Genomic DNA, 23,121 nt, shown 5'->3' on the forward strand with positions numbered 1-23,121 from the left:
TACATGGATGGGGTAGTGCGAGAGGTAAATGCAAGGGTAGTGGGTCAGGGATTGGAGATGATTAAAGAAATTGGAGAAAAGTGGGAGGTGAGCCAGCTGTTGTTTGTGGACAACAATGCGCTTGTGGCAGGATCAGAGGAGGGATTGAGGAAGTTGGTGACAGAGTTTGGGAGAGAGTGTGATAAAAGAAAGCTGAAGATAAATGTGGGCAAAAGTAAGGTGATGAGATGTACAAGGGGTGAAAGTGGCAGTAATCTGGAAGTGAGCATTTAGGGAGAGCAACTGGAGGAAGTGGATAGTTTTAGATACTTGGGTGCAAATGTGGCAGGAAAAGGTGGAGGTAGAATATAGATTGAGAGAAACGAGTAAATGCCTTGGTGGATTAAAAAGTGTAATGAGGAATAGAAATTTGGGAATGGATGCTAAGAGGAGACTGTATGAAGGAGTAATTGTGCCAACAGTACTGTATGGAGCAGAAACATGGAACATAAGAGAGGAAGAGAGAAGGAGCTTGAATGTGTTTGAGATGAAGTGTCTGAGAAGTATGATGGGGGTTGCTAGGCCAGATAGAGTGAGAAATGAGGAGGTGATGAGGAGAACAGGGGTGGAAAGGGAGCTGGGAGATAGGGTTGATGAAAGAGTATTAGGATGGTTTGGACACATGGAAAGAATGAGTGAAGAAAGACTAGTAAAGGAGGTATGGAAGGCAGATGTGGAGGGAGTGAACATGAGGGGACGTCCTAGGATGAGATGGATGGATGGGGTGAAGGGGGCTTTGGGGAAGAGGGGAATGTCTGTTGAGGAAGGACGGGAGAGGACAGAAGACATGGGTGAATGGAGAATGGTTGCAAATGGAAAATGTTGTGATGCATGAGGTGGAATGGATGGGGGGTGAGGTAGTATGTGTGAGCAAAATTTTGACGCAGCCAGAAGGGATTTCTCCCCGTCCTCTCCTTTATATGGGGGGACGGAGAGGGGGGGTCGCTGATTTAATGAAGCGGCCTTGCTATGGATGTGCTGTGTCTTGCGACACTGCTTCTGACCCAGGGCAGTAGACAGGGTGCAGGGATGACCCATCATCTAGGAGGTGCTAAGATGGGAGGGAGGGTGGAGGGGTGTGGAGTGTATTGAGGGATGGAATGGGTGGGAATGATTTTATGCCTTTTCCTTTTTGGCTACCTCCCTAGTAAGGGGGAAAAAGCCTTGGTATATGTATGTATGTATAATCTATGTAGATTTATACACATGAGTTGTTGAACTGTTGGATGCTAATGATTGAATGAACTTAATGAAGTGCTTATTGGTTGACCACTTTATGATTATCAGTGTATGATTGTATTATTTTCTGTCAGTTGAAAAAAAAGGTTAAAAATTACCTATTTCATATATTTTGATGTAACTGCTAACTTCAAATAACTTAAATCATTTAATGCATGTTTTTAATGGAACACATGCAGAGTATAAAATTTATTAATCAGTTTCTTAATCCCAACTTAATAGTAAATCCTAACCCTAACTCAGTCTATTATCTAATACTTGACCCATGGAATGTGGGAAATGGCCTGATTTTTTTTTTCCCAAAAGCTGTGTCTGGGCATAAAATCCAAAAAGGAACAAAAAACTTTTTTTTTTTTTTTTACATGCTGACTCACCTGAGTACTGCCGCATTCTATGAGTTAATAGTCAAAGTTAAACATTTGCATATTGAAGTTCAACAGCATCAATTTCTCCCCTGTTTCTGGAATCAAGTGGTTACGGTGTAGGGTGTAGACATTACCACCAATGCTGAAGAGGCACTCACTCTCCACTGAAGATGGTGGAGAGCACAGCATTTTGTTGGCAATTTTTCCAAGTTCAGGATATGAGTTGTGGTTGTCTCTGCACCAACTCAAGGAATCCTAGTCATGTGGTTCCAGTGGGAGGGAGCAACATTTATCAACTACGCTTTGTAGTGTCAAAACAGATAAAGATATTCTTAATTTTGTTTTTTCTTTCACTTTGTCCAAATTTGACTCGTATGATTGCGAATTTGACCGCAAATCATCTAAACATGAGTCATAGTCATAGCTGTCATTGTCAAAATGCATAAAGATGTATTATGTATTTATTTGTCAAAATGCATAAAAAAATTCTTTATAAATGATTCATTTGGCTATAAATTGCTGTGAAGTGGAAGTAAATCTGTCCGCCAATTTTTTGCTTTTATAAGCGGGTGAAATTGACAGAGTCCGTGGACGCCCGGGTGATTTACCCCCATATTACTCTCGCTTAATTTCTCAAAAATAGAATTAGAAATTAATGTAATTTGCTCTAACATTTACTCTGATTTGTGCTGCTATTTTAAAAGTTTCTCTGGTTGTATATCCTCGTGTCTGCAGATTTTATCACCTCTGCATAATATTTTCAAAACATGTGTTATGGCACTAGACGGCAGTGTAGGTTTACCACTACCACAGCATATTCCTAGCCACCTCATTCCCTATGGTTGTGATGCTATGTGAAAATAAAATAAAGCAATGATTATTTGGTAGTGGTACCTCATATAACACATAATATGCTGCATGGCCCTATGCAACCACCAGAACAATGAATTATAGGTGAATTACCGAATCCCTTTCTAAAAAAATGCTGATTCTCACCGATGCCGATTCACCAAAAAAGTGACGATTCCTGGCGATACTGATTAATCAGCACACCCCTAGCTACCACATCCATTCTTTGTGGTGGAGCTTTCTTAATGAATCCCTTAAACACTTGTTGGGTGATGCTTGTGAGCAGTGTGCTGGTGAAGTGGCCCTCATTGAATCCTGCTACTAATCTTTACATCAGTTTGGATATGGAATTTTCTGGGAAATTATGCTCCTTCCTTGTGACACATTTCACATTTGCAACTAAACCTTTGGTATACGTACATATACCAAGGACTTTTTCCTCTTTACAAGTGAGGTAGCCAAAGGTATAAATTAACTCCTGTTTCATCTCCACATGTTCCACTCCCAGTCACCACCCCTCCCTCCCTCTCTCCCTCTTTTCTTGGCTCATCCTGGATGACAGGTCATCCCTGCATCATGCCCACTGCCCTGGGTTAGAAGCAATGCAGCAAGACACAGCACATCCACAGCAAGGCTGCTTCATTTAATTGATGACCCCCTCCCCATCCCCTCCTGCAGAAAAAGAAAAGACTGGGAGAAATTCCTTTGGGCTGTGTCAAAATACTCCCTCACCCCCCCATGCCCCACCCACTGCCATACACCACAGCATCATCCATACACAACCATTCTCCACTTGCCCCTATCTTCTATCTTCTCCCTTCCTCCCTCAATAGACATTTTTCCCAGTGCCCCTTTTACTCCACCCATACATCTCATCCTTGATCACCCCTTCATGTTCACTCCATCCACCTCTGCCTTCCACATCTCTTTTACAGACCTTTCTTCATTCAGTCTTTCCATGTGTTCATACATACATATACATACATATACCCCCTTACAAGGGAGGTAGTCAAAAAGGAAAAGGCATTAAATCATTCCCACCCATTCCATCCCTGAATACACTCCACACCCCTTCACCCTCCCATTCATCTTAGCACCTCCTGGATGACGGGTCATCCCTGCACCTTGTCCACTGCCCTGGGTCAGAAGCAGTGTCGCAAGACACAGCACATCCACAGCAAGGCCGCTTCATTAAATCGGTGACCCCCCCCTCTCTGTCCCCCCATGCATAAAAGGAGAAGACTGGGAGAAATCCCTTCAGGCTGTGTCAAATTTGCTCACACATACTACCTCACCCCCCCCCCATCCCCCTGCCCATTCCACCTCATGCATCACAACATCATCCATATACAACCATTCTCCATTCACCCCTGTCTTCTGTCCTCTCCCGTCCTTCCTCAACAGACATTCCCCTCTTCCCCAAAGCCCCCTTCACCCCATCCATCCACCTCATCCTAGGACGTCCCTTCATGTTCACTCCCTCCACATCTGCCTTCCGTACCTCTTTTACTAGTCTTTCTTCACTCATTCTTTCCATGTGTCCAAACCATCCTCATACTCTTTCATGAACCCTATCTCCCAACCCCCTTTCCACCCCTGTTCTCCTCCTCACCTCCTCATTTCTCATGCTATCTATCCTAGTAACCTCCATCATACTTCTCAGACACCTCATCTCAAACACATTCAAACTCCTTCTCTCTTCCTCTCTTATGTTCCATGTTTCTGCCCCATACAGTGCTGTTGGCACAATCACTCCTTCATATAGTCTCCTCTTAGCATCCATTCCCATGTGGTCAAACCATCCTAATACTCTTTCATCAACCCTATCTCCCAGCTCCCTTTCCACCCCTGTTCTTCTCCTCACCTCCTCATTTCTCAATTCATCCAGCCTAGTAACCCCTACCATACTTCTCAGGCTTTTAATCTCAAACACATTTAAATTCTTCCTCTCTTCCTCTTATGTTCCATGTTTCTGCCCCATACAGTGCTATTGGAACAATCACCCCTTCATACAATCTCCTTGTGGGATCCATTCCCAAATATTTATTTCTCATTACGCTTTTTAATCCCCCATTGTATTTATTTTGCCTCTCTCAATCTACATTCTACCTTCACTTCCACGCCTCCATTTCTTGCCACATTCACCCTCAAGTATCTAAAGCTATCCACTTCCTCTAGTCTCTCTCTCTAAAGGGGGTGAGGTCAGTACTTGTACCTTTGCTTGAATTTACCTTGAAGCACTTCTGCCTCAAGGGGGTGTTGCTCCCCCGATGGAACTTGAGGCAAAGCCACGGCGTAGCCTCCACCTTTCAGTTTGTTGTTTGTAGTCCAGCTGGTCAATAATGGAGTTGGAATTTGCTGGACATGATGCTGTATAACCTGGGATGCCTGGCTGATCTGGTAGGGTTGACAAGAATTTGTCAAGTTCCCTTTTGAAAACTTCCGTTTTAACACCTGTAATGTTCCGTAGGTGTTTAGGTAAGTGATTGAACAGTCAGGCCCCCTTTCTTGAGATGCTGTTGTGTTGGAGCGTCTTGACTTTTTGTGGGCACTGATGGCAGGGCCAATTGGGTGCATTTTCTTCCAGTTCTATTTTCTTCTGGGGTGATGTGGGTCTTTACTGGTTTAATAGGTTCTGTTTTGGGTGGAGTGATCTGGCCTTCTAGGATTTTCCACATATATTATCAGATATCTCTCTAGTCTCCTCTCTATGGAGGAGAGTTCATTTGCAGCCAGTCTTTCCCAGTAATTGTGTTTGTCCACATCTTGGTGAGGTAAAGGTTCTCTGCAGTCTCCAGCTGCATGATGTGGCCTTTGTATGGAGCCCAAAGTTGTGAGTAGTCAATGATAGGGATGACTAGGGCTTTCCATAAGGTTAGCAGGGTTTCTGATTCTCTGGTGTGAAAGGTTCTAAGTATGTATCCCATTCGTTGTCTGCATTTTAAAACTTTTTTCTGTGTTGATCAAATGTAGTATCATCTGAAAGTAGAACACCTAGATCTTTTACCAATGTTTGTTGTGTGATATGGTTTCCTTTTGGATCTTTAGAAGAAGTTTCGTGTCCATTCTTACTGAACTTTATAAATTCAAATTTGTCCTCATTAAATTTCGTGTTATTAATTTCTGCCCATTTGTATATTTAATTTAGGTCTTTCTGTAGTTGGGAGCTATCTTTTTTTGCCAGAGATTGTTTTGAATACCCAAGTGTTGTCTGCAAATGATAGTAATGGGCTGGAGATATCGGTGTTGATGTCGTTGATCATAATCAAGAGTAGTATAGGGCCAAGGACAGTACCCTGCAATGCCACTTATCACTGCTTCTTCTCTTGATGCTGTTCCCTCCACATAGGTAATTTGTTTCCGATTTGTAAGGAATGACTGAATCCACTCCCCAAGCTTGCCCCTTATCCCTAGTGATTTGGTCTTTTGAATGAGGATCATATGGTTAACTTTGTCATAGGCTTTTGCAAAGTCTAGATATATTGCATTGACATTTTTGTTCTCTCCAATGGATTTTAGGATGAAATTGTGGAAGTCTATCAATTCTGTTAGGCATGAATGTTTGCTTCTAAAAGTGTGTTGGAAGTTTCTCATTAATTGGTTTTTCTCTAGGAAATGTACAATATGGTTTTTTGTGATTCTTTAAAAAGTTTTAATGATATTTGAGGTGAGTGCTATTAGCCTGTAATTTTTCGGTTCCTTTTTGGATACTCCTTTATGTATAGGAGTGACGTTGGCAAGTTTGAATATTTCTGGTATTTCACCCATATCCAGGGACTTTCTTCCACAGTGTAAGGAAGGGAGTTGATATTGTCTTTTTGAGAATATAGGTGCCTATGTCATCTGGACCAGGTGACACTGATGTTTTCATATTGTCTATAGCCTTCTCTATATCTTCCTTTCTTATTTCTATGTCCTTGTCAGAGTTGTCCAATTTCTTGGGTAAACTTATGTATACTTACCCATTCCAATAGAATATAAATCCTGATTTTTTTTTTTTATTATTATTCCCACATAGTGAAGATAGTGAATATAGTGTTGTAAAAGAATTGGATGGTGAAGACACTCTTTCCACATCAGTCAGCTAGGCAGGAAATGAAAGATAAGAGTCTTGGTAACAACTAGGTCAAGTCATATTTCATCAAACTCTCATCTCTGTTTTCTAAAGAATTTTTTTAATTTGAGTAATGAAAAGATGCTGTAAATATTCTGGTAGGATGAATAATAATAAAAAAAAAAAAATAGTTACAGTTCCTTTTATTTCACACTGACCAAATTAAAGCATGCTTTTTTTCCCTTTCAAATGTCACAAGAAATTGGTCAAATAGAACCAGAGATATTACTTAATAAAAAACAAAAATCACAAACTTTACAGGAGAGGGCATTTAAATATTACAAGCATATCATGAAGCCATTTTTAAAAGGCCTCAGACTCATAGTCACCCATGACACACTCTGTTTGTTTACATTTTCTTTGAAATGTATTTATTTTTTTATCTTTGTAGCTGATGAGCAGGTAGGGAGTAGGTGCTGTGTGATGAGTGATCCACATGATGGGTTGGGTGCAATTGAGGGAAGCGGTGTTGCGAGTATTCCAGCAGGAACACATTCATCTTTTCATTCTTGTCTTTCTTCCTGTTTTCATCTCTTGCATTCCCTAGCCTTCTCTAGACTTTTATGCATCTTCAATAAATCTCTTCACCTTTCCCATGATGACAACTGGAGAAATAATTGAATAATGGGCTTGATCTTGTTCGCATATGTGAGGCTAAGAAGCGATCTTCCAATTATTGACAGGAAATGGAGGGATTACAGAGATAATGGCTTGTGGCATGATATAGGGGATGGGAAAAGTTGCCAGATATCTTAATAAGCACAATTTAGTACTCAAAACAGAAATGGCTATCGAGATTTTGAGTTTATTTCAATATAAAGAATGTTTGTTTACAACATGGGGTTACCAGAGGCGGCCAATATTTTATCTGTTTTACTCTGTATAAAAAGTTAGAATCAAAATACAGCTGTACAACTTGGTAGGAGTGTTGCCACCATCACAGAGATATTTTTGAAATGTTTAACAAAAATTCATTATTGTGCCAGATTTTTTCGACTGATCATGGTGATCACTCCGTTAAAGATAGATGTGAATTGAGGAAGCTTGTGAATAGATGAACAAAATTAATGTGGCTCTGTTAATTATGTTGAATGAATGAGGAGAGAGGTCATCATATAATGAAGTGGTGCAAGTAAACCAACTGGATATCAGGCTCTGCTGTGAATGTGCTGTGTCACACTGCATTGCCTTCAACCTAAGCAATGTGGCAGGGGACAGAGATAACCCTCTATCCATGAGGTAATGAGTTAAGAGGGACATTAATGTTTTTTAATATGCATGTAGTGGATGTGTGCTGTGACTTGGCCACTCCACTAGTGAGGGAGAAAGGGCCTATGATACATATATTATGTTTTCTACATGTTTTTATCCATCCACATACCAAATGACCCTTTCCCCTCTTATAAGGGGGGTATCTTTAATAGATCTATTATGTAATCAACATTAACAAACTTTAATTTGAAAGAAACACTTGCATGATTGCCACACTTGTGAGATGGGTGAATACTGTATATGATCATACAAGTGTTACTCTAGTGGGTCTTAAGTGTTGAAATTTATTTTTTATATTATTTTCATATAAATAATTTTTGTAAGTTATAGGATGTTTTTTATATGATAGAGATTCAATGCTAACACACTATTAGCCCTGTATTAACCCAGGTTGTATATTTTCAGAGTGAAAATGACAAACATGAAAGAGCAAGAGGTTATATCCAACTGGCAGGAGCAGTTATCTCCCCTAGTGATGAGGACTCTCATACGTTTACAGTCTCACCAGCAGTGGGGGAATCGTATAAGTTACGTGCAGTGGACACCAAGGATAGACAAATGTGGATCAACAGACTCCGTGTTGTTGCAGAAATGCACACACGAGCAATTGCTCATGTGAGTGGCTGTAATGTTTTCTTTTAAGTTGCCATGCTGCTGCTGCTGCTTCTGCTTTGCCTCAGTAAGTGGTGGAAAGGGACAGATTTCTTAAGTTAGAATTGAGTTGTCTCCTGAGTTATGTATATTGGCTTACCTATCTGTCTCATTTCTCAGTGCCTCATTTTATTGGCTTATACTATATGTAAAGTAAATCTTAACTGTTTCTTTTACCAAATTTTTGCCTTTTAATAGAGTGTAGGTAGAAGTGTTTGTAGGATGGTGAAGACTTTCCATATATTTTATTTTATTTTATTTTCTTATCATTTATGTGTTTGTTTTTTATTATTTATTTATTCATTATTTATTATAGATTATTGTTATTTTTCTGTTTGTTTATTATTTATCATTATCTATTAATTTAATTTATTTATTCACTTATTTATTTTACATATACATATACCAAGGCTTTTTTCCCCTTACAAGGGGGGTAGCCAAAAAGAAAAAGGCACAAAATCAATCCCACCCATTCCACCCCTGAATGCACTCTACACCCCTCCACCCTCCCTCTTATCTTAGCACCTCCTTTATTTTTTATTTTCTCCTGCATCTGTCCTAGTCATTTTCTCCTGCCTCTGACCTATTTATGGACCTAAAGGTTTCCTGTTGGGATGTCTTTCCTTTGTAATACCTTGTCCTACAGGTTATATCAATCTTTGCATGGGTATAGGTTAATGACCCCCATCTTGAGGTGGTACTCCAATGAGGGAAAAATATTAGATTTAAGAAAGCAGTCAGAAGTATGTGCTATGTGAAAAAATGTGTATGTGCAAGTCATCAGGTCATATTTCAACCATCTGGGTAAGTGTGTGCCTTTACATTCATGTCAAGGATTAGTTTCCGATTCTGTGTAAATGAGGATGAAATTAATATTCAGTCCCACCAATGCATTGGCATAGGAAGTGAAGGAGCAGTTTTAAGTTAGTATTCTAGAAGAGTGGGAACTGAAAACAGGTGAAGGAATTGGAGTTTAGGAAATTAGTAATATGCATGGATAAATTTGTCCTTAATTTGTGTGGAAAGGTAACTTAGAAAAAAGAAAGAAAAGTACATGATTGTAATTGAAATCAGGTTAAGGATTGTAAGATACAAGTTTGTGGCCTGATTTTGCCTTGAATGTTAAATTAATGATGTCTTGAAGAGCATGTATTGTATGTGCAAAGACAAGTGCCCCCCTAACACTGATACTTCATGCTGTCATTGAATAAGTGAATTTCATCATAGTCAGTCAGTCAATCTATTGCCCCATGCCATTCTTGCAGGAGATCCATAGCAGCTAGGTAATTGAAAGCAGCTACAGATTGCCCCACAAATCATTTGTACAAGAGATATTGTATTGTTGGCTGGGTAAGGTGAGATATTCAATATCACCTGTGTGGTGATTATATCTTGGGGAAATTGCATCTGTGTGTAGGTCTATTCTGTGTTTGTATTGTTTTAAAGCTGGATGGTGGCCTGAATGCAGATGCACTAATTTTTTTCGTGGGACATATTTCTCTGTAGGGGTAATATCTCGGGAAGTTTGGTTGACTAGTGAGTTTAGTGGTTGGTCTTGGAGTACTTGTTATGTGATCTTGAGTGTGAATGTGCATCTCATGGAGTGTTTGTTTTCTTGATTTTAGGGGAACCATTGGTGTAGTTAGTACATAGTGTAGTTAGTGTCCTTCTCATTAAAGCCTATACTTGCTACTGATTATTGTAAGTTTATTTTCTTCATGATTTTTAATAGGAGTTAGTTGATGTGTGGGATGAGTATCAAAATGGAGGCCCAAGATTTTTTAGTTCTTTTTTAGTGGAAGAGTTTGGCAGTTCATTTGTACTCCTGAATGTTTCTTTGATCCAGCATGAAAACATGATATATCTTCTATGAATGACTTGTGGGCCAATCTGGTGGCTCTTGTTATTTATGTGGGCAACATGGGTCTCCTGCAAGAGAGACCAGGGGCAACACACTAATTGATCTAATGATCCTCTACAATCTTATGGAGGAGTGACTGAAATCTTAATTTGGATCCATGCTTGAGATCGAGAACCATTGTTCTAGGTCCTGAAGATGTGTATTTAATTTTCACTTCATCAGAACTCAGTGATGTTAGATCTTCTACAAGATGTAATTCACTGTTCTATGTCTTACTGGTGTACTTGAGATAAGAATCATTTCTCCTCTATAAAGACTTATTTTTTGTTTGATTTTTACACAGAATGACTCACTCAATCATGTTAGATCTTCTGCAGGGTATAATCTACTGTTCTGGGTCTTACTGATGTGTTTGAGATACAAGTTGTTTCTCCTTCATAAAGACTCATTTCTCGTTTGATTTTTCACACAGAATAACCCACCACTAGCCCCAAGGGAACATCGAACTCGAGATACTCAGCAGCAGGGTGCAGGAGCAGCAGCACCACCTGCCATGGGATTAGCAGTGTTAGACGCTTTTACACAAGTAGCAGAGGTTTTAGAAGAGGCACGAAATCATCACACTGCACTGGCACATGCGATAGAGGAGCTGCCATCCTATGGTATGTAATTTTAAAAGAAAACTTAATTCATGCGATCAGAAGACATGATATATTGTATTTGATCAAAACTGTAACTTAGTTATTCTAAACAATTTTAACCCCTGCAGCAGTTTTATACTCTATGGACCTCATTCTGGGTAATGCCCCAGAAAATATTCATAAAGTATATCAGCATATTGAAGAAACTAGAAAACTGAGTGAAAATTTGAATTGGTTATTTAAGCTTGAATTCTGACATACTTAGGAAAGCATAGGTTTTTTTTTTTTTTTTTTTTTTTTTTAAATAAGAAAATTAGGGATAAGTGGAACAAATAAGGGTAGCCTAAAGAATATATAGAGTGGTGTTGGGGATGGGTTTTTGGAACTAGGGTTACACTAAGACTGTATCCAGAATTTATTCTTGGAAACTGATAAATGTCTCTATTAGTACATAGACTGAATGTGAAAAAACCCTTGACATTGGAAAGTGGGTGGACACCATATCCCTGTGTATCCCTATTTCTATCATTGAGGAACTTATAGTTGGTGGCTGCAAGTTGTGATCATGGAAGAGGGATCAGTGGCAGGGACTTGCAAGTGGTAGTCTGCCAAATGTATAAAGAAATATACATGTGCCCTGACCACTGCTCAGGTCAGAAGAAGTGCACCAAAGCACAGCACCTCTTTGGCTGTTGGACCCTATGGAGGTGCTGCCTTCCTACATTGCTTCAGACCTGAACTGTGAGCAGGGGACAGGGATGACCTTTTATCCGCAGGGACCTAAGATATAAGGGGCAACAAATGGGTGCTGGATGGGTGGAGGGTGTGTGCATGCTTTGTCTAGACCACCCTCCCTTAGAGGGAAAAGGCCTTTTGGTATACATATATATACATATATATATATATATATATATATATATATATGTATGTATGTGTGTATATATATATATATACATATATATATATATATATATATATATATATATGTATGTATGTGTGTATATATGTATGCATATATATATGTATTTATGTATGTATGTATACCCCCCTTTACCTGATTCACCCACCTCATTCTTGGTCTTCCTCTCAAGTTCACTCCATTCACTTCTGCTTTTCACACTCTCTTGTTTTACCAGTCTTTACTCACTCACTCATTCTTATGCCCAAACCACTGCATCACTTTTTGATCTATTTCACTTGACAGCTTTCCCTCCACCCCTATATCCTGTCTCATCTTCACATTTATTTATATTAATCCTTGTAACACATACCATACTTCTCAAACACTTCATCTTGAATATATTCAGATTCTTCCTTTCCACCTCACTCAAATTCTTAGTCTCTGGTACATACAGTGCCATGGGAGCAGTTGCTCATACAATCTTCTCTTTGCTTTCAACCCCATATACCTATTTCTCATAACACTTCTCATTCCTCCCAGACATTTACTTGCCTTGTTATTCTATAATTCATCTCTGCCTCCATTCCTTTCACTTCCTCCTGTAATTCCAAATACTTAGAATTCTCTTTTTTTTTCAGACTTGTACCCTTCAAACTCTTATCCAGTCTGCCACCATCTTCATTCCTTGCACATCTCATTTTACTTTTGCCCACATTTACTCACAACTTTCTCCTCTTGCACAACCTTTCAAACCTTTCACCAACTGCATCATTCTCTCCTTGGTACCATCCACAAGTGCAATGTCATCCACAAAAACAACTGGCTTACCTTCCACTACCTCCGGCCTTTCCCTCTCCAAATTTATCCCTAGTACTTTGCTTATCTACCATCCTATAATCACTTAACCTACACTCCTTCCTCTCCTAAACCCACACTGCTCTGCCCCACATACATACATACATACATACATATACCAAGGCTTTTTTCCCCCTTACCAGGGGGGTAGCCAAAAAGGACAAGGCACAAAAACATTCCCACCCATTTCATCCCCGAAAACACTCCACCCTCCCTCCCATCTTAGCACCTCCTAGATGACGGGTCATCCCTGCACCCTGTCCACTGCCCTGGGTCAGAAGCAGTGTCGCAGGACACAGCACATCCACAGCAAGGCCGCTTCATTAAATCGGCGACCCCCCCTCTCCGTCCCCCCATATAAAGGAGAGGACGGGGAGAAATCCCTTCTGGCTGCGTCAAAATTTTTGCTCACACATACTACCTCACCCCCATTCCCCCGTCCAATCCACCTCATGCATCACAACATTTTCCATATACAACCATTCTCCATTCATCCCTGTCTTCTGTCCTCTCCCGTCCTTCCTCAACCGACATTCCCCTCTTCCCCAAAGCCCCCTTCACCCCATCCATCCATCTCATCCTAGGACGTCCCCTCATGTTCACTCCCTCCACATCTGCCTTCCATACCTCCTTTACTAGTCTTTCTTCACTCATTCTTTCCATGTGTCCAAACCATCCTAATACTCTTTCATCCACCCTATCTCCCAGCTCCCTTTCCACCCCTGTTCTCCTCCTCACTTCCTCATTTCTCACTCTATCCAGCCTAGTAACCCCCTTCATACTTCTCAGACACTTCATCTCAAACACATTCAAGTTTCTTCTCTCTTCCTCTCTCATGTTCCATGTTTCTGCTCCATACAGTGCTGTTGGCACAATCACTCCTTCATACAGTCTCCTCTTAGCATCCATTCCCAGATTCCTATTCCTCATTACACTTTTTAAACCACCAAGGCATTTACTTGCTTCTCTCAATCTACATTCTACCTCCACATTCACTCCACCCTTTCCTGCCACATTTGCACCCAAATATCTAAAACTATCCACTTCCTCCAGTTGCTCTCCCTTAATGCTCACTTCCAGATTACTGCCACTTTCACCCCTTGTACATCTCATCACCTTACTTTTACCCACATTTATCTTCAGCTTTCTTCTATCACACACTCTCCCAAACTCTGTCACCAACTTCCTCAATCCCTCCTCCGATCCTGCCACAAGCGCAGTGTTGTCCGCAAACAACAGCTGGCTCACCTCCCATTTTTCTCCATTTTCCTTAACCATCTCCAATCCCTGACCCACTACCCTTGCATTCACCTCTTGCACCACCCCATCCATGTATAAGTTGAACAGCCAGGGTGACATAACGCATCCCTGACGAAGTCCCACCTTTACCTCAAACCACTCACTCTCTCCATTTCCAATCCTGACACAAGCTCTAATACTCTCATAAAAACTCTTGACAGCTCCCAGAAGCTTTCCTCCTATCCCATATATCCGCATAACCTCCCACAGTGCCTTTCTGTCTACCCTGTCGTAAGCCTTTTCCAGATCCATAAAGGCCCAGAAAACATCCTTCCCCTTTCCTATAGCTTTCTCACATATCTGTCTTACCACAAAAATCTGATCTACACAACCTCTACCTGTCCTAAACCCACACTGTTCCTCACCAATTACTCCCTCTGTTCCTCTCCTAATCCTCTCAATCAAGATCCTCCCATAAGCCTTCCCAACTACACTTAACAAGCTAATCCCTCTGAAACTACTACATTCACACTTGTCCCCCTTTCCCTTGTAAAGTGGAACTATACACGCACTCCTCCAGTCCTCCGGCACTCTACCTTCTCTCCAGCAAACATTAAATAACCTCACCAACCAGTCCACCATCACTATACCTCCTTTTTTAAGACATTCTGCATGGCATCCATCCAGACCAGGTGCCTTACCTGCTTTCATCATCTTAACTGCTGCCTTCACTTCATCCTTCCTTATTTCTCCTCCATTTTCCTCACTCATCACTCTCATTTTCTTAGCATTTCCCACTGCAGCTATCTTTCCCTCCCTATTCTCCTTCACATTAAGCAACTCCCTAAAATATTCTGCCCATCTTCCCCTTACTGCCTTCTCCTCCATTATCATCTCTCCATCTGCACCTTTTACCTTTTACATAAACAAATAAAACCTATTGAACCACCTTCCCATCTTAGGACCTGGGGAATGAAGGGTTGCACTGTCCCCAACCACTTGTATTGGTATGTTTGCTGCTGAGCAGGTTAAAACGTCACTACTTTAAGTGGAGATTAGGAATGGAGACAGTTCAAATTCTACCAAGCAAGCAAGTTTGTAGTAAGGGCATAGTGTAGTAAATTCTCTGCTTCAAAAAGTCCTCCATAAGGAGACATTATCCTAACTTTCTCTGAGAGGGAAGTTTGTGGGATTAAATTGAATCAAATAAATAATTTCTAACAGAGAAGTCTTCTGAGAAAAAAATGGTTCATGTAATTGCTATGCATTAGGAAGCATGAAACATGTTTAATGTATTTTTTATATGAATATGTTCCATGTTCTCATTTTACATTAAATATTGAGAATGAACTCTGGTAACAAAGATGATTAGTGTTAGGTTATTGCAATGAAAATTCTTTGGATAAAATTTATACAAGATGATTAGGTATTTGGTTTTGTAAATAGTTGGTCAGACATGTAGCATGAGATGTAGACAATTTGTACATATGATTTTTAAAAAATAGATAAAAAGATTAGGGAATAAGTTTTAAAGATAGTGTTTACTTGATTTTAATGCATTTATCTTTGAAGAAGTAGATGTAAAGGTAGATTAAGGAATGTCATGTTGTAAGAAAATATATGAACTCTGTTGTGAAATAATTTTAAACTGTTCTTTATGTGGAATGATTAATTTTTTGTAACCTTGTATATAGGAGTGGATACTTGTTTCATAATTTTTGTATAATTTTTTTTTCCATAGGAATATTAGATTTTACAGAATTATATATTGAACTTCATATGGAGTCTCCAGATTCTCTGTCAACTTTGCTCTTCCCTGTTAATGTATTCAAATTGAACATGACACACTTTTTTTTTTCTCTATATTTGTTAGAATTTATTTTTCATTAAAACAAGACCATTATTTCTTCTCTGCCACACTGCTAATTTAATCTTGTATATGGTTACAACAATTCTTATTGATCACGAAATTTTTATTATCTTTTTTTTTTATCACACAGATTCCTGTCTAATATCAACCTAATTTTTATTATAACCACGCTAATCCTTGTTTATGATGACACCAATTTTTGCATATGACCACACTAATTTTCTTAATATGATCACATTGATCTTCTCTAAGCTGATCTGCTACACTTGGTTTTGCTGTTCTATGGCAAACTCTAGTCCTGATTATTTTCATTTCTTTATGCCACCTTGACAAACTCCAAGTGTCTTTGTCTGTAGGCTTCACACGCTACACAGGTAGGAAGGGATTTGGGGTCTGTACGCCCTAAAACTTGTACGTATTTTGGTCAGATCACTGACCCTTCCTGACTAGTGCCTCTGCTCACACATCCTTTGCTCACGCAGCCTCCGCTGGCACAGCCTCTGCTCACGTCTTCTACTCACATGTACTCTGCTCACACGTGATCAGCTGGAATGTCCTTTGCTCACACGTCCTTTGCTGGCACAGAATCTGCTCACATACCCTCTGCTCTCACATCATCTGTTCACAAGTCTTTTGGTGTCATACCTGTATAGCACATCTGTATGTCAGTACTGTCATATTCACCACTGTTAACACCACCACCATCAGTGTCATCACCATTGCTATCATAACCATTATCCTGTATCTTGTATAAGCATGCTACTACTGATGCTGTGGTTTCTATCAGCCACTCGATAGTTTTCGTGTACTCGCCTTGTAATCTCTGTGCCCATAACTGCATAACTGTCTTAACCTTTTTCACATCCTTGTATATCATACCCCCACACATAGACACATACACACATACACTCTCTCTCTCTCTCTCCCTCCCTCCCTCCCTCCCTCTCCCTCCCTTTCCCTCTCCCTCTCCCTGTCTCTCTCTCCCATTTGCTTTTTCACTTTCTCCCTTCTCTTCCCCTCCTCTCCCCCTCCTCTCCCCTCCCTTCCACTCCCCTCGCCTCCCCTCCCTTTCCCTCCCCTCCCTTTCCCTCCCCTCCTTTTCCCTCCCCTCCTTTCCCCTCCCCTCACCTCCCCTCCCCTCACCTCCACTCCCCTCCACTCACCTCACCTCACCTCCCCTCCCCTCACCTCACCTCCCCTCCCCTCCCCTCTCTTCCCCTTTCCTCCCTCTTTCCCTCCTCCTCCTTTGCCTTTCGTAACTCCCTTCCTCCTTCCCTCCCATACACACTCCCACCCACACTTCTTCACCCCCTCCCTCTCACACTCCCACCCACACTTCCTCACTCCTCCTTCTCACACTCACACTCACACTTCCTCACCCTTCCCTCTCACTCTCCCTTACTCAGTCACTCACTCACTCACTGAGTTAGTTCTTTCAACTTCAAAGAGTAATTTTTTCCACTACATTGTGTATTGTCTCGTTTTATTAATTTTTTTTTGTCTCTTCCTTCACTTCATTTTTCCCCTTCCCTATCCTGTTCCTTCCCTTTCCACTTTCTTCTTCAATTTATTGTCTCCTCTCCCTCTCTCCCACTCCCTCTTACAGCTGACAGTATAGCTATATCGTGTTTCACACAGCCACTCACCCCTGCCCAGTGTCAGTAGGAACAGCTGCTAAGTATCTCTCCTCTTGTAGCACACCTGTGGTTTCCCATCACCCTTACCTCCTGCACTAGATATATATTTGCTCTCTCTCTCTCTCTTTCTCTCTCTCTTTCTCTCTCTCCCTCTCTCTCTGTCTCTCTCTCCCTCTCTCTGTCTCCCTCTCCTTCCTTCCCTCCCTCCCTCCCTCCCTCCCCCCCCCCCCTCTCTCTCTCTCTCTCTCTCTCTCTCTCTCTCTCTCTCTCTCTCTCTCTCTCTCTCTCTCTCTCTCTCTCTCTCTCTCCCCCTCTCTCTCTCTCTCTCTCTCTCTCTCTCTCTCTCTCTCTCTCTCTCTCTCTCTCTCTCTCTCTCTCTCTCTCTCTCTCTCTCTCTCTCTCTCTCTCTCTCTCTCTCTCTCTCTCTCCTCTCTCTCTCTCCCTCTCTCTCTCTCTCTCTCTCTCTCTCTCTCTCCCTCTCTCTCACCCTCTCTCTCTCTCTCTCTCTCTCTCTCTCCCTCTCTCTCTCCCTCTCTCTCTCTCTCCCTCTCTCTCTCTCTCTCTCTCTCTCTCTCTCTCTCTCTCTCTCTCTCTCTCTCTCTCTCTCTCTCTCTCTCTCTCTCTCTCTCTCTCTCTCTCTCTCTCTCTCTCTCTCTCTCTCTCTCTCTCTCTCTCTCTCTCTCTCTCTCTCTCTCTCTCTCTCTCTCTCTCTCTCTCTCTCTCTCTCTCTCTCTCTCTCTCTCTCTCTCTCTCTCTCTCTCTCTCTCTCTCTCTCTCTCTCTCCTCTCTCTCTCTCTCCTCTCTCTCTCTCTCTCTCTCTCTCTCTCTCTCTCTCTCTCTCTCTCTCCCTCTCTCTCTCTCTCTCCCTCTCTCTCTCCCTCTCCCTCTCCCTCTCCCTCTCTCTCTCTCTCTCTCTCTCTCTCTCTCTCTCTCTCTCTCTCTCTCTCTCTCTCTCTCTCTTTCTCCCTCTCTCTCTTTCTCTCTCTCTCTCCCTCTCTCTCCCGCTCTCTCTCTCACACACACACACATATAAACAAATATTTTTGGAGAAACTTATAATTTAATAAGAACAATCAAAGTGGCTTTAACGTACCTGGACGAAGAAATGGTGAAGAAAATACTAGTTACTTTGATAAGACCAAGATTGGAATATGCAGCGATGGTGTGGTCATTAAGTACAAAAAAATGTATAACAAAACTTGAAAGAATACATAGAGCAATTACAAAATTAGTACCAACACTCTCAGAACTATCATATGAAGAGAGACTAACAAAACTGGAACTACAGACATTAGAACAAAGAAGAGAGAAAGGAGACTTGATAACTATTTATAGAATCATGAAAGGCATAGAAACTATTGATAGAGAGGATCTAATAAAATGGGATAGTAGAAATACAAGAGGATGCGGAAAGAAAATCAAGAAAGACAGTTATAGAAGGGACCTGAAAAAGAACAGCTTTCCCCACAGAGTAATAGACATCTGGAACAAGTTGGACAAAAAAGTGGTGTGTGCAAAAACAATTCATGAATTTAAAAACATACATACATACATACATATACCAAGGCTTTTTCCCCCTTTCAAGGGAGGTAGCCAAAAAGGGAAAGGCATAAAAACACTCCCACCCATTTCATCCCTAAATACACTCCACACCCCTCCCACCCTCCCGCTCATCTGAGCACCTCCTGGATGACGGGTCATCCCTGCACCTTGCCCACCGCCCTGGGTCAGAAGCAGTGTCGCAAGACACAGCACATCCACAGCAAGGCCGCTTCATTTAATCGGCGACCCCCCCCTCTCCGTCCCCCCTTGCATATAAGGAGAGGACGGGGAGAAATCCCTTCGGGCTGCGTCAAAATTTGCTCACATATACTACCTCACCCCCCGCCCATTCCTCCTCATGCAATCACATCATCCATATACAACCATTCTCCACTCACCTCTGTCTTCCGTCCTCTCCCTTCCTTCCTCAACAGACATTCCCCTCTTCCCCAAAGCCCCCTTCACCCCATCCATCCACCTCATCCTAGGACGTCCCCTCATGTTCACTCACATCTGCCTTCCATACCTCTTTTACTAGTCTTTCTTCACTCATTCTTTCCATATGTCCAAACCATCCTAATATTCTTTCATCAACCCTATCTCCCAGCTCCTTTTTCACCCCTGTTCTCCTCCTCACCTCCTCATTTCTCACTCTATCCAGCCTAGTAACCCCCACCATACTTCTCAGACACCTCATCTCAAACACATTCAAACTCCTTCTCTCTTCTTCTCTTATGTTCCACATTTCTGCCCCATACAGTGCTGTTGGCACAATCACTCCTTCATACAGTCTCCTCTTCGCATCCATTCCTAAATGTCTATTCCTCATTACACTCTTTAATCCACCAAGGCATTTACTCGCTTCTCTCAATCTACATTCTACCTCCACCTTCACTCCACCTTTTCCTGCTACACTTGCACCCAAGTATCTAAAACTATCCACTTCCTCCAGTCACTCTCCCTTAATGTTCACTTCCAGTCTACTGCCACTTTCACCCCTTGTACATCTCATCACCTTACTTTTACCCACATTTATCTTTAGCTTTCTTCTATCACATACTCTCCCAAACTCTGCCACCAGCTTCCTCAATCCCTCCTCCGATCCTGCCACAAGCGCAGTGTCGTCCGCAAACAATTTAAAAACAGTTTAGATAAAATGAGAGATATGAAGACGGGACACCACAAGCATAGCTCCCCTTCCTGTAAAATACAACTAGGTAAATACACACACACACACACAGAAATTTGTTGCGAGGATATGACAGTTAAAGGCGGAGAAGACTTGTGGGGTAATGTATGACTGGACATGACCATGGAATATACAATGACTCATTGGGTCAGTGAAAACACCAGATACAGAAGTAATGAGCCGTCGACACTAGATTTGATATTTACAACAGAACCTGAAATTGTGGATAAAATCCAGTACAAGACACCAATTGGAAAGAGTGACCATATACTCATTGAGACTGAACTAAAGGAAGAAATATACATGGAGGGAAATTAAAAGCATAGGAAAGGATGATTGATGTACAGCAAAATGGACTTTGGAAAACTAAAGAAATTCCTCCAGAATGCAAATTGGGAAAAATTTTACATGGAAGAGACAAAAGTGGAAGAGAAATGGGATATCTTGATGGATAATTACAATGAAGAGGTGAATAGGCACGTACCAAGACAGAAGCTAGAGAGAGTGTACATTAAATGCTGGTTCAACAAAAGATGCAGTGAGGCAAAAGATAGAAGGGACAGAGCTTGGAAAAGATGGAGAAAAGATAAAAAACCTGGAAAATGGCAAGTATATATAAACTATAGAAATGAGTATGTAAAAATGTGAAGAGAGGAAAAAAGGAACCATGAAAAGGACATTATAGATAAATGCAAAGAGCAACCCAAGCTATTCTATCGATACATGAATGGTAAACTTAAAAGTACCACATAAGAAGTTACTTAAGAAATTAGAAACTGAAGGAGGAATACAGGGCAAACTGCTTAAATGGATGGAAGACTTTTTGCAAGAAAGAAAAATGAGAGTAGTGATAAGAGACAAACACTATATATATTAATGATATGGATAAAGAAATTGAAAGTTACATGAGCTTCTTTGCAGATGACGCAAAACTGTTAAAAAAAGTGAACACAGAAGAAGATTGTGAGTCACTGCAGAGTGATCTCAATAAAGTATGGGAATGGAGTAGGAAGTGGGAGATGGAGTTCAATACCAAAAAGTGTAGTAAAATGGAATTTGAAAAAAGCAAAATAAAAAGAATAGAAGGATCATATAAATTGGGAGAAGAAGGAATAAAAAAAGTAGAAAATGAGAAGGACCTGGGAGTCATTATTATGAATAATATGTCACCTGAGAAACATATAAATAAGATTTTTGGAGAAACTTATAATTTAATAAGAACAATCAAAGTGACATTTACATACCTGGATGAAGAAATGGTGAAGAAAATATTAATCACTTTGATAAGACCAAGATTGGAATATGCAGCAACGATGTGGTCACCAAATACAAAAAAATGTATAACAAAACTTGAAAGAATACAAAGAGCAATTACAAAATTGGCACCAACACTCTCAAAACTATCATATGAAGAGAGACTAGCAAAACTTGAACTACAGACACTAGAGCAAAGAAGAGAGAGAGGAGATTTGATAACTATTTACAGAATCATGAAAGGCATAGAAATTATTGATAGGATCTAATAAAATGGGATGAAAGAAATACAAGAGGACACGGAAAGAAAATCAAGAAAGACAGCTATAGAAGAGATCTGAAAAAGAATAGCTTTCCTCACAGAGTAATAGACATTTGGAACAAGTTAGATGAGAAAGTAGTGTGTGCAAAAACAATACATGAATTTAAAAATACACTCATACCTGGATTTAACAGACCTCACTTTAACGGATTTCGGATGCAACGGACAAAATCTGTAGCTTCCGGATCGTCCGGAGCGACCGGACGCGGTCCGATGTTTCCACAGTTGACCGCCAGATGACCTATGGTCGCTTTGTTTACAACTGTGCCGGAACACGTGGAGCTGTTTGGTCCGTGTTTTTCGACCTTTTTGGCCCTGTTTTGTGTGTTGTTTGTGAAATAATTCAACAGTTTTTTTTTAACCATGGCACCTGTACATCCTGTAGAAAAGAGGAAAATAGTCAATTTAACAGTATCACAGAAGCTTGAGTTGATTAAAAAGTTGGAAAGTGGAGTGTCGGTGAAGCAGGTGTGTGATGAATATCCACTTCACTCCGGGCCATAATCTCGCGGGCAGCATTAGCTGCCAGACGTACGATGTTGCGTCATAATACTTGCATCATAAAAAATAGTCACCGCTTATGTCGATCATTCTCTCTTTCACCCATGGAATTTTGATAACCATAGAAAATGTGATGAAGACAGTTTAGAGAGTATGTCATTATGCAGGCGCAACTACAATAAATACTGTATTATCAAGACGCCGATATGGCAGCCTCGTGTATCCACTTGCTCCTCATGCCGCCTACGTAGGCGGCAACGTATGGAAGAGGATATGGAGTAAAGAAACAAACTGTGTCTGATATTCGTAAACAAAAGGAACAACTTACCCAATATTTGCTGAAGTATTGTTTGATGAAAATTTTGGACTTGGTACTCTTGGGGTGAAAATTTTGGGCCAGATCCCAGGTATTTACACTAACAGATTGGATAGTGTGCTTAAGTAAAAGTACCGTACTGTATTCATTCCTCATTTTTTCGTAACGTAATCGTTGAAATACAGTAGTATCGGAAACTTTGGACAATCGGGTATATCGGACCGGTGTTCCCCCCTTTTAGTCCGTTAAATCAAGGCATGAGTGTAGTTTAGATAAAATGAGATATAAAGACGGGACACCACAAGCATAGCTCCCCTTCCCGTAAAATACAACTAGGTATACACACCCACCCCCCCCCACTTTCATCGCACGGACGGCTTGACGAACGCTCTCAACAAAAGTGCCGCTGGTGTATACCACCGCCAAGAGCCGCGCCTAGTCGCATTTGCAGGGGGGGGGGAATT

The 23,121-nt window shown here is 40.9% G+C and overlaps 1 protein-coding gene across 7 annotated transcripts in view; it reads left to right on the forward strand.

Annotated features, from left to right (window-relative positions):
• LOC143037418 (oxysterol-binding protein-related protein 11-like) overlaps nucleotides 1-23,121 on the forward strand; it is a 174,189-nt gene that overhangs the window by 75,477 nt on the left and 75,591 nt on the right. For all 7 annotated transcript variants that reach the window (XM_076205570.1, XM_076205575.1, XM_076205576.1 and 4 more), the window contains 2 exons: nucleotides 8,284-8,493; nucleotides 10,863-11,052. In XM_076205570.1, coding sequence (XP_076061685.1) covers nucleotides 8,284-8,493; nucleotides 10,863-11,052 — 400 coding nt within the window. The remainder of the gene's footprint in view (nucleotides 1-8,283; nucleotides 8,494-10,862; nucleotides 11,053-23,121) is intronic.

Source organism: Oratosquilla oratoria, chromosome 22 (assembly GCF_046742065.1).
Source record: "Oratosquilla oratoria isolate Oo_2021 chromosome 22, ASM4674206v1, whole genome shotgun sequence".
Lineage (NCBI taxonomy): Eukaryota > Metazoa > Arthropoda > Malacostraca > Stomatopoda > Squillidae > Oratosquilla > Oratosquilla oratoria.